The sequence below is a fragment of the Convolutriloba macropyga genome, chromosome 4, assembly GCF_964194025.1.
Source record: "Convolutriloba macropyga chromosome 4, txConMacr16.3, whole genome shotgun sequence".
NCBI lineage: Eukaryota > Metazoa > Xenacoelomorpha > Acoela > Convolutidae > Convolutriloba > Convolutriloba macropyga.
The window spans coordinates 33,596,901-33,609,699 of record NC_134471.1 but is presented as its reverse complement, the minus strand read 5'-3'; the positions used below and the strand labels follow the sequence as shown (position 1 = coordinate 33,609,699).

The following is a 12,799-nucleotide window of genomic DNA, read 5'->3' as shown; positions in this document are numbered from 1 at the left end:
CAATTTTTACAACAGAGATATTAGCCCTTGATTAAATATCTGCTCTTGAAGTTAAATTAGAAAAATTAGATTCGATGAATTCTGAAATTCAATCACCGAAGCTGGAGATAAATTCTTTGAAGAAACCGGATTACGCGTATCTTAGAGCTCCTTTCAGACAGCACTGCTAGCCATTGTAATTCAAAAAAACGGAAAGCTGAAGGCGATGAAAATTTGTTTGCTGACAAAGAGTCACAAAACAGAAAACCAAAAGTTTTCAAGACGAGTACAAATTAATCATCGCACGACAGTCAGCGCAATTATAAGGCCACCGAAAAGACGGCATCTCTACATTGGTCGTTTAAGCAACTCTGTCTCTACGGATGATATTAAAGAATAAGGCAAGAAGAAGGGAGTTGATATACTGTGTATTCGTGAAATATAGAGAAACGAATCTCGTCTGAAATTTTTCCACTGCGTTTTCAAATTTGATAATGATCAAGTTGAATCTCCCGATTTCTGGCCCAAAAATGTTTCATTTTTTTCCCAATTTTATTTGAATCAGAAAGCGAGGCAGTGGCTGGCCTCCTTTTTATACATGACTATTTAAAGTTAAATCCGTCAGTGACCTTGTAAAAGTATGTTTACAAAATGAAAGATCGGTTAGCAATAAGACCTCGCAAATAAGAAATCTTATTGAAGCTAATGATTTTAATTTTATAGTTTTAACAGAAACTTGGATCAGAACTAACTCAAATGATTTTTTCTCCAGCAGTGATGCCCAATTGGTTATTAATACTTGAGTGCAAACAGAAAAGAAAGCTAATGATTTTAATTTTATAGTTTTAACAGAAACCTGGATCAGAGCAAACTCAAATGGGTTTTTTCTCCAGCAGTGTTGCCCAAATGGTTATTATTACTTGAGTGCAAACGGAAAAGAAAGAATTGGCGGAGGATTAGCGGTGTTCTATGATGGAACTGTAAGTGTCGATAATTTTAGAAACAAGTGTTTAACAAAGGCGGAGCTGGCTTCTCTTTACGCTCGACGATTCGGTGTATCCTTTAATTTGTATATACAAACAACAACATACCAATGTTCGTGTCTTTATAAATGAAATAACATCTTTTTTTGAGGAGAAAGAGCTGTTGTTCAAAAAATTACATATTGTAGGTGACATCAAAATTCTATGCTGCTTTCAAATGATGCGTCACGAAATTGGATTTTTTTGGATGAATTTGGTTTGCAACAGCATGTTAGTGTGCCTACTCACGAAAGTGGTCGAATTTTAGACCAGATTATAATATCCGAGGAGGTTGAAGTACCAGATCCGCTTGTAAATTTCATTACGAGCTCTGATCATGGAATTGTGCAATTTGGACTTCTGCTAAAGCACAAGAATTTAGCAATAAAGAAGACCTCGTGCAGAAATTGGCAAAATTTGACGTGGAAGCGTTTGCAGAAAATATTGTTGCTCCGATCGACAAAGATAATCCTGAAAATATTTGGAGCAGTGTTTTAATGAACGCAGTAAATTATGTCAAAGGAACCATCCTCTGAAAACTAAGTATGTCCGAAATCTTACGTGCCATTTCTTTGACGATGAGCTAAGAAACATGAAAAGATCGAGAAGAAAGTTTGAGAAAGTTTATCCAAAGAATGGAAATTCCGAAGACAACAGCCGGTTTATTAATTCAATTTTGGAGTGTTTTGAGCTGTTTACCAGAAAGAAAAGCGAATACCTTGACAAATGTGTCGCTAGTGAAAATAAGCGTGTTAGGTAGTCGATGCTTGGGCAACTGTCACGAAAACTAACGTTGTCCTGCTGCAGTCACAAGGGGAGCCTGAATGCCTAGCAAAGAAGTTTAATGCTTTCTTTGTTAAGAAACTAAAAACCGTGTTAGTTTCAATACCTCTAACAAATGGTTAAAATTTAAATAATTCACAGACAACTACCCTGGACGCTTTTCAGGTTTTTACACTGATCGAATTGAAATTACTTTAGCAAAAAATTCCGAACAGTACGGCACCGAGTGATGTATTACAAACTAGGGTATGCAAAATTGCTTTCACGAATTCTCCGGACTATTTCATTTCATTAATTAACTTAACTCGCCAGACAGTGTACTTTCCAAATCAATTCAAACAAGTTGTCGCGAGGCTTCTCATAAAGAACTCTAACCTTGATCCTGAATTGTTGTAGAGTTATTCCCCTGTGACAAACCTACGATTCATGTCAAAAGTTGTTGTAAGAGTTAACTTTGAGCAAATTAATTTATATCTGGATTCTAATAATATCAGGAGCAAGTACCAGAGTGCTTTTCAATGATGGCATTCAACAGAAACGGCTTCACTGAAAGTCTTTTATGCTCTTCTTAGTTATTTGGACGAGTCGCGTTCCGTGATGTATATTGGATTAGACTTGTTTGAAGCGTTTGATATAATTGATTATCAGTTTTCATTTTAGATATTAGCGAAAAGGATTGGTTTGCAGTCTTCTGTGTTACTGTTTATTGAAAATCTTTCGAATCGCTCGCAACAAGTTCTCATAAATGTGTGTCAATCTGTTGTTGTTAAAGTTAAGACGGGTGTGCCACTAGGGTCAGTTCTTGGTCCTTTACTTTTATTGTTACATGTTGCCTGAAGAAGATAAGCTGAAAGAATTAGAAATAAACTACCATTTCTACGCAGATGATACCGTTCTTTTTTTTGTATATGGTTCGACATTCAGTCAATGCATGTTTGATAATATTTTGACCTCGATTCAACGTTGGTTCAGCAATGCAAAATTGAAATTGAATGCGGGGATCTTTTCCGTTTGTGCCCCCCCCCAGCTTAGTGGGTTCATACTTTCTGCAACCCCCAGACGCATGTGCAAAATTTTTACATAATGATTTACTATGTAATGACACGTGCTCTGTCACTGGGGCGAGCATAACGTACTGGGGGGGGGCACAAACGGAAAAGATGCAAATGATATCCCGAATTAAGAGCGAGAATATGATTATTCGGAAATGTAAAATTGTTAAACATGGTCTATTACGCCAGAAGATGGTAACTACACTGAACAAGTAAAAGTTCTAGGTTGTTATATTGATTGTCAACTTACTGTGCAATGACAGATTAACTTTATTTGTTCCAATTCGTTTTATTATCTCCGTAAAGTATGGTCAATTCGAGATCAAGTTAAAACATCAGTCATAATTGAATTAATTAGAGTTTTAGTGTTATCACGTGTTGACTACCGCAGTTCGCTTTATTATGGTCTGCCAAACTTTCAGCAAAACCTCAGCGAATAATGAACTCTGCCGCGCGTTTGATTTTTCGATTGTCACCTTCAACACCTACCTCATCATACCTGAAAAAGCTCACTAGTTGCCAGTTAAGCAACGCATTATCTTAAAAACCTATTGTATGCGCATCGCTTTGCACATCAGCCTGGCAAACTGCCACTATATTTATCAGATTTAATGAAACGAAACACGATGTTTACAAGGTATGAATATTATTTACAATTTACATGTTCCCAAATTTTGCTCTAATTTTGGAAGACGTTCTTTTTCGCATGCCGTCGTTGTTGAGTGGAATAAACTCTCTTTTGATCTGAAACTTATACCATCTGAAATTTTATTCTGGCGAAAACTCAAAACTTATCTGTTTTAATTTTCCTGCACTGTTGAGATTTTAAATTGTGCTTAAAACAATAATAATAATAATAATTAGGTGTTTGAGCGGTGAGTCCCTGATTACAATTGTATCACTGTCCCATGATTTCGTTGTGTTATCTCATACAAAATACCTCTCTAAAATCCGTTTACTATTATTATTATTATTTTTATTATTATTATTATTTATTATTATTATTATTATCATTATTATTATTATTATTATTACGGCTTCCGCAAACGTGAGGGACTGCTCCCGGAAAAATTATATAAATAGATGAATCATACCAGTTTAAGTTAGTTTTTTAAGTTTATTTCGTTTGAGGACCGACATTTTTCGCAGAGACAGATAAATGTTATGGAACACGAATTTTCGATGCTGAAATAAATATTATAGTACTTCCACATCAAGTTTAAGATTCGATTTTTGAGTCCGGCTGGTTGAAAGAAATTAACATTTGAATCAATGATATTTGCTCTATATGTGGTTCGATAGAAGAAATTTGACCGCTGAATTTCTTTTTCGATTTCAGGCAACACAAACCGAAAACTTGACCGTCTTTGCACAAAATTTATATGCTCGCTGATGTTGAACGCATAATAATTGTTCACCAATTTCGATAGCAAGAGAAGATCTGTTAGCACAATGTAATAGTTGAGAGGTAATAAGTTCAGGGATCTCAGTCGTTCGCAATAATCAAGGTTCGGTAGGATCCATTTCGAAACTTTTTCTTGAGATTTTTCAAGGAGTCGCATGTCAGATTTTGAAGGCATATAACAGTTAGATCCATAGATTAAGATTGGAATAAGCGTACTATTATAAGGATTTAGTTTTGCAGTAACCGTCAGGAGATATGATGTGTTTCTTTTAATTTGGTGGAAGAATTTCTTGGCTTTACGAGTCCGCAATTCTACATTTTCCTTCCAAGTGAGGCTGTCGTTCATAGTGATACCAAGGTCCTCCACAGTTCTCGATTGTTCCAGCAACCATTGACCCAAAACTGGAATTAATCTCGACTTGATATTGAAATTTATGTACTGACATTTCGATAAATTGAAGCTGATGTTATTTTCGTATCTCCAAAGCAATATTGAATCTAGATTTTGTTTGATTCCTTGTGCGTTTCCAAGATTTTCATTAAATAATAATTTGAGATCGTCAGCAAAAAGAAAGACTTTGGAGTTGAAAACAGTTTCAGGTAAGTCATTAATGAAAATAAGAAAAAGTAGGGGCCCAAGTATTGAGCCCTGAGGTACACCCGAGGTGACCGGCGAATTCTTCGAATTTAGATTTCCAATTTTTACGTATTGCAGTCTGTCGCTCAGGTAACTCTTTAAAATCTCGAACAGCTTGCCACTTATTACAATGCAATTGATCTTACGTAAAAGTATTCCATGATCAATTTGGTCGAAAGCTTTGGAAAAGTCAAAGAGAAGAGAGCTATTTTCTCGATTGTTCTCAGAACAGAATTTGTATATCTTATCTAAGTAGGTTATCATTTGAAGAATAACTGATCTTCTTTCACGAAAACCGTACTGTGAGTCAGTTATGAGTCCTTTGAAAAAATTTACAATTGAGCCATACAACAATCTTTCTAGAACTTTCGAGACAATGCATAATAGTGTTACAGGACGATATTTTACAACATCTGCTTTCGATCCTGTTTTGCTTGAAAATTGGGCTAACTGCTCCTATTTTCCATGCACTTGGATAGGTTCCAAGGCGCCTAAAATTTCTGAATAACTCAAAGATGAATTTCGTAAGTTCTTTTGCGCAGTTCCTGAGGACAACTGCAGGCAATTTATCAGAACCACATGACTTTGATACGTCTAATGACCCAAGAATTTCAACTGTTGCTTCTTCCGTCACAGTAAAACTGTTCAAAATTCTATTTTCATTTAAAGTGCTTTTGAAGACCGATGACACGGTGGAAACTGAACAGAAGTATTTATTAAAGAGAGAGGCTTTTTCAGCATCACAGTTTGCTACGTCTTTGTTCCTTTTAACCTGTGGCGGAACGGACGGTCATTTTCGTAAGCTTTTAAAATACTTGTACATGGCTTGAGAATTTCGTGAGTTGAAAAGCTTTGATTCGTAATTTTTCTGGTCTAGGTCTACCGCTTCTGCTAGACTGGTTCTCGACGTTTCTATCTTGAGTCTCAACGAATCATTGTTGGCTAGTGAATTCTGTTTTCTCTGTAGCGTGTTAAGCTTTTTCATTAGATGTGATGTCGCAGGCGTGATCCAGGGTGGCAAATTGGATCTATGCTTACTCCGTCTTGGTGTGAATTTAGTGATCGCCTCGAATAACCAATGATACCACTCGCTGAGCATCCGATCGCAGTTGCTATAACAAATAGGATTAAAAGGCTTAAGACTTAGATTTTCCTTCAGACCAACGTAATCGCATTTACAGAAGCTCAAAATTTTGTGCAATTCGGTTTTCTCGTTCTTAGCAGGGCTCAGGTCAAGATCTAATAATATAGGTATGTGATCAGATAAACTAAAAGTTTTGAGCAAAGAGTCGTCGCAATTGACGTCGATAACTATGCTGTCATCATTAACGAAAATTTGATCGAGTATGTTTTTACCACAAGTGGGAAAGAAAACAACGGGAATAAAATTTTGGCAATCAAATAGATCGACCAATTGATTCTCATATAAGTCGGCTGACTCTAGTGTTTTCCAATTGACAGAAGGAAGATTAAAATCTCCTACTACTATGACCTTTATCTCTCTCCACTCATCGTTGTCTAGAAAGCAGAAGAAAGAGTTGAAATCGTCAATTGTGACTCGGTATTTGCTGTTACTAGGAGGGTTATACAAACACAAAATTAGTACCTTTTCGTTATTAACAGTTATGAGCGAACCTGCAAACGCAGACGCTAGTTTGTCATTCAGATTCTTAACATCAATTGGGAAAGAAGTAATGTTGTTCCGCACGCCAATCATTACACCTCTATGTTTGCTCTTCAGATTTGCATTTCTTTCGCTTCTGTAGAGCTGATAATTTTGCAGGAAAAGTTCACTATCGCTGATGTCAGCTGTCAACCAAGATTCAGTTAAAGCGATGATGTCATATGCAGAGGTTTCAACCGCGACAGCAAACTTCCGTCGACGCTCTAAATTTAGGAGGCTTCTTGTATTGAAAACTAAGCAGCTAAGAGAATTTTGTAGTCAATTTTGATTACGCGTCAGTTTCAAAACATTTTCTTCTTCGCTCGTTAAAATCAGGTCCTTTACTTTTTGACCCTTAAAGTATAGCTGTTGGTTTTTAATACGGATGTCTAGTTTCGAAGCTCCACAGGCTATTAGGGCACGCCTTTTGAGTAGCATTGATTTTTCGACTTGAATTTCTTCTTGGTCCAGAGCTCTTGACAGGAAGACAGGAAAGTCATAATCGACCAGCTTCCGTCTTTTTGCGAGAAACTTTCTCACTTCCCACGGACTGCTTACAGTTACCAGCATGGTTCTTGGCTGCTTCCGATTTGGATTCTGCTTCCCTAACCTCCTGATGTTCTGCACATTTGTTTGTTCACCAAGGAAATGAATTAAATTATCAACTTGATTGTGCTCCGCGTTGAGCAGTTCTTCAGTTGAATTGACTTTGGCTTCAGGAATACCATTGATGCGCTTTTGGTTTAAATTGACCTGATCTGGCGCACTCCTGGTAAAGCTCCGTTTTTCGAGCGCACATGGATTCTCTGTATAAACTTCCTTAACGCCTTCAGATAAAAATTTTTTCAGTTGCTCATTCATTTTGGAGCAATTAGCTAAGTTTTCCTTGACTACCTCATTTACGGTTTCCTTAATGTCATCAATGTTTGGCAGTTCGTTGACTAGCTTACGTGTGGTTTTGTGTTGGGCTAATCGCGGAAGAGAGAAATGACCCAATCTTTTTGCATTTTATGTAGATGTTTACTGACAGTGCTCACATCTTCTTCATCAATTCATCAATTGTCGGATAATAGTCCTTCGATTGTGATTCGAGTCTTTTTCTCGCAGCGTGGTCTACGTTTGACATATTAATTTTCCTCACAAGAAAGCACGTGAGTATTCGGGTTAACCACAGGGATTTCTCAACAATTGTTGCAAGCTTGTTGAACGTTATCTCTTGATATGAATTAGAACGATGGAGCTAAATCTATTTTATGCGAGAAAACACTCGGAAGGCGGGTAAAGGAAGTTGTTCTTCGCCAGCACCTACGAGACAACAAAGTATCTACTTTAGGCACGGTGAAAAACAAACAAAATAAAAACTGTAAACTTTCCTCAGACACCTACGAGACAACAAAGTATCTACCTTAGGCGCTTCAGAAGAAAACAGTTTTTTTTTTTATAAAACTCACGTTATTCGCTCTCGTCGAGTTTCTCTTTACTCAGTTTTTGTCGCCTTCTCTGTCTGCTGCCCCTCTTTTTCTTCTTCGATCTCTTTCGCTGAATGAGCTTCCGTAAGCTGTCACGGTGTTCGTGCACTATATTGAACAGATGCGACTCCAAGTCCACTTGTGGATGTACTTGTTTGAGCTGGTGAAGAATAAGCTTATTGTTCTTCCTCCTATAAGAGAGGAGATTTCTTGCGTCAATAGTTAGAATCTTTGTGTTTTTCAGGAGATGAAACAAATTTGGTGCTCCCTCTCTTTGTAGGTAAATAATGGCAGCAATTTTATCTTTGAACTGCTCAATCAAGTTGATCAACTGGCTAGAACTGCAGGCCGTGTTGTTGTTGCTTTTATGCTTACTGACAGAATTGCTAATCACGTCGTGCCAGAGAATAATGTCTCGTGTTTGTTGTGGCTGGGTTAATGCTAAGTCCTCGAACAGCAAACGCAGATTTACGATCGCTAAGAACTTGTCGCAAAGAGAGGGTTGAATGCTTTCGAATATTGTCCAGGCAACTTGCACCAATATAGAATACCATATCAGTACCAGTCTCTAAAAACCGTTCAAGAGAACGGACACCCAAGATACCCGGTAGAAGGTCTTCCACAAAGGATTCTTAGTCAATCAGGCATTGAAACAGAATAGGCCGGTGGCAGTCTCCGACATATTTAATAAGTTTGCAACAGCTCATTACGTCAGGGAAAGTGTCCGCACAGCTGAGGCTGTTAATTCTCTACAACAACTGCAGTTCAAGCAAATTTTATTTAAGTGTAATTAAATTTATTTAAGTATATTGTACATCATTTCAGATTGAATGATGCAGGTTTATGCTGAGCACAAAACTTAAAGCGTGACAATGGCGTTCTAGATGCATTTGTTTTTCATGTGGAAATGGGGTTTTGGAAGCAGCTTGTTCTAGCTTGCAATAGAAATGTGGAATCAATCGATAAATCCAGATGTAATCTGCGTGAAGTTCCACCCGAAGTGCTACGTTATGCCAAAACACTCCTTGAACTCAACTTGGAAATTAATTACATTGAATCACTCCCACCAGTGAGTAAAACAGTTATTCATAGTCAGCTTAAGCCGCAGCTCATCTGTGGGTTCTGATTTCATTGGTTTGTGATATCAGGTACGCTTTGTTTGTTGATAGAAGTGCGTGCTCTTGGGGAGGGAGGGCTAATTTTTTAAATCCTTTTTACTACCTATTGTTAAATGGCCATGGACTCAGACCTCTCCAAATTCGAATCTGAGGTATTTTAAACTAAAAGTTTCAGTAAAATACAAAAGTACTTGTCGTCAATTAAAAAACCCAGATCTTCCTTCAGTAATGCGTTGCAGAACAAGAAAGCTAACGACAGATCTCTGCATTGCAAATTCGTTCAATGATTTTGTTGGTGTTTTCAGTGCCATGTCAAATTTGAGATACTGGTCAGACAGCAACAAATCTACTGGACCAGATGTTATTGGAATGTTACTGCTTACAAAGCTAAGCAAGACAATTTTAAAATCAATCGCTTTTTTCTTTAAGACTATTGCCAACAAAAGTTAATATCCTACCCTGTGGATAATAAGCCAAATTAGCCCTATCTTTAAGGAAGGTGACAAAATTGACGTGACATGTTCCTGGTCAATAAGTCAATATGTTCCTGGCAAATTAAATCGGATTCAATATGAGTTCTTGAAACGTAGATCGGCCACGATTCAAGTTCTTGCTTTCCTTAACTCCATTTACCAACATTACGACAATATTTTGGCTGGCGAACTAAGCGTTCTGTATCTAGATTTCGCTAAGGCCTTTGATACTGTATCACTTGAAATACTGATTGCCAAACTAAAATGGTTTGGAAGTTCGTTACTAAAACTCCTAGCCTGACTACTAGATGTCAATAGGTCAGAGTAAATCAGCAGCTTTCAGACACTAGGCAAGTCACTAGCGGTGTCTCATTACAACCCACCAAAAGCAAGCCCGTATAGGTGGCCTGAAACGTCAATGATCGACCTTCTCGATGAGCTAAAGACACATGCGGAAAAAGAAAATTGTGAAACGATTATTCTCACAGGCGATATTAATCATGAGAACACTTGCTGGAAAACATTGAACTCAACAAATGATTACGAAAACAAAATTTTTGAGAAACTTAGTGAATTGAATTTTCAGGAAATTTTGAACCATAAACAAATGGGACAACTGGATGTCTTCCTTACAAACAATCCCAATCAAGTAATAAACCGTGATACAAAAAACGAGTTCAATAAATCTTTTAATTCGGATCACGATGCTTTTACTGTGAAGATTGAGGCGCAAACAGATATGCATTCCGAAACCAAACAGCATAAGTTTGCGTTCAACAAAGCTGATTGGAAAGAGTTAAATAACTATATACTAGAAAACCCTTTCAAACCATATTGCTACAGCAACATTGACGAACTAGTCAAGCAATGGTATACATGGCTTGATGATGTATTAACTAAAAACGTTTCCAAAAAGACGCTGCACAGACCCAACCCCCCCCCCCCCGGATAAAAAAGGAATCCTCTCATCTCATAAAAGTCATATCTACTCTGAAAAGGAAAACTATAAACTGAAATCTTGGCAGACTGATAAAGATTAAAAAAGCAGAGAAGAAATTGAGAGATCAGCTGAAACAAGATCAAGCTGACTTTGAAGACAAAATCTTCCGAGGGAGGAGATTCTCTGATCTGCAAAAGTATCTCAAATCTGTCTCTAAATGCAATAGATACCCGGAAACAATGTCTTACAAGGACAACAAGACAAATGAATATAGCCAAAAGTGCAAATACTTTAACGATTTCTTCTCCAGTGTTTTCCTCAAAAGTAATACAATTAAAATGAAGAACTCTTACGAAAAACGAAAATTTAACAAAGTTAACATTGACGAAAGAAAACTCAAGGAGATACTAACCAAGCTTCAGACAAATAAATCTTGTGGACCTGATAATGTTGGAAATAAAATCCTGAAAAACCTGCCAACCCTGTCAAAATCATTGCATATAGTTTTCCAAGCCGCTTTAAATAAAGGGTGTTTTCCAGCTTACTGGAAAACAAGTGAATGTATCCCAATTTTTAAAGATGAAAACAGAGCAATGATAGAGCAATACAGACCGATCAGCTTACTTTGCAATGTCTCGAAGGTTTTAGAAAAGTTAATTTTCAGTGAAATTTACGAAATAGTCAAACCACATCTGGATAACTCTCAACATGGATTTAGGAGACATAGGTCTGTGTTTACACAACTTCTGCTCTTCCTAGATCTTCTGTACAAACAACTTGATGACGAAGAAAGTGAATTGTATGTGCTGTATTTTGATTTTAAAGCTTTCGACAGCGTACCACACGACAGGTTACTAGAAAAAGTTGAAGAGCTGCAAATCGGCGGAAATTTCTTGAAAATCATTGCAAGTTACCTCACTGAAAGAAAACAATATGTAAAAGTTGAATGAAAATCTGAAATTTTCCCAGTTTTCAGCGGAGTCCCGCAGGGGTCACTCTTAGGTCCTCTCCTATTTATTATATACGTGTACGATCTGCCAACTCGAGTCAAATTATGTGAGGCTTTTGGGTATGCTGATGATTTCAAGTTGGTATCAACTCAGCCAGCTGATATCTGAACAGATCTAGAAGCCATAGAAAGCTGGTGTGAAGTGAACAAAATGAAGCTGAATGAAAACAAATGTTACGTCTTACCAGTAAAACAACAGCAAAACAGCGAATACCATTTCCAGCTAAATTCTATTTTCCTAGAGAGCAAGTTTGAACAAAAAGATCTGGGTGTCATTATATCTGCAAAACTCTCTTGGAGAGCAAATAGTCTAAAACGATGTAAAAAAGCTTTGAAAGCTTTCTTTTTTCTCAAGCGAAACGTATCGGTTTTAGCAAACACTAGAACAAAACTTAATGCTTACGTGGGATATCTCATACCAGTAATAAGTTATGCCTCAATGGTTTGGTTTGTTAACAAAACAGAATGCAAAGAAGTAGAACGTATCCAAAAGAAAGCCACGGCATGGATTCTCAGTCAGTTGGGAATTATAAAAGTAGAATGGCAAAACTCAAGCTTCTGCCGCTATCATACTACTTCGAACTCCATGATTTACTAACGCTTTTAACTTTGTTGGGAGGCAATTACAACATCAATTTGCCAATAAAATTAAACGAATGTGCAGTAGATACACGACAAAACGAGCTAATAGCAATTGATAAAACTCGTACCAAAAAAGCGGTTGAGAATTTTTGGATTAGATCCAGCAAGCTACTGAATATCATTTTTAAAAGCGCTAACATGGAAATAAAGCAGATTGACAAAGAATATCTAACAAGAGTTTACTGGAATTACTTCGAAAATTGTTACTCTGAAGTCAACTCCTGTTCTTGGACCTTGCTCTGCAATTGTGGCAGCTGTAACACAATTCAGAAAGTGGTCTACTCTACTCCTCAATGATGGGTGCAAACCCTTGTGCACACTACACAGAAGCCTAAACTCTCTCTCAAGGGTCTGTCCTCGGGCCGCTGTTGTTCTTAGTTTTTATTGGTGATCTGCTTGAAAAAAAGACACAGGTCTTAAATGTCAAAGGCTCGATGTCGACCATTGTAGATAATGTAGCTCTATTTGAAACTGATGTGCAGCGTGGCTTAGGACTTCTTGTTAACAAAAAGCTTACATGGAACGAAAATTGTGAACTTCGTAAACGAAAAGCGCTAGGTGAATTATTCCAACTGAAGCGAAATGTGCCAAAAGAATGTCATTGGAA

The 12,799-nt window shown here is 37.2% G+C and overlaps 1 protein-coding gene across 2 annotated transcripts in view; it reads left to right on the top strand.

Annotated features, from left to right (window-relative positions):
• LOC142337630 (uncharacterized) overlaps positions 1-12,799 on the top strand; it is a 448,376-nt gene that overhangs the window by 299,673 nt on the left and 135,904 nt on the right. For both annotated transcript variants that reach the window (XM_075387006.1, XM_075387005.1), the window contains exon 2: positions 8,836-9,079. In XM_075387006.1, coding sequence (XP_075243121.1) covers positions 8,918-9,079 — 162 coding nt within the window. In that variant the 5' untranslated portion in view covers positions 8,836-8,917. The remainder of the gene's footprint in view (positions 1-8,835; positions 9,080-12,799) is intronic.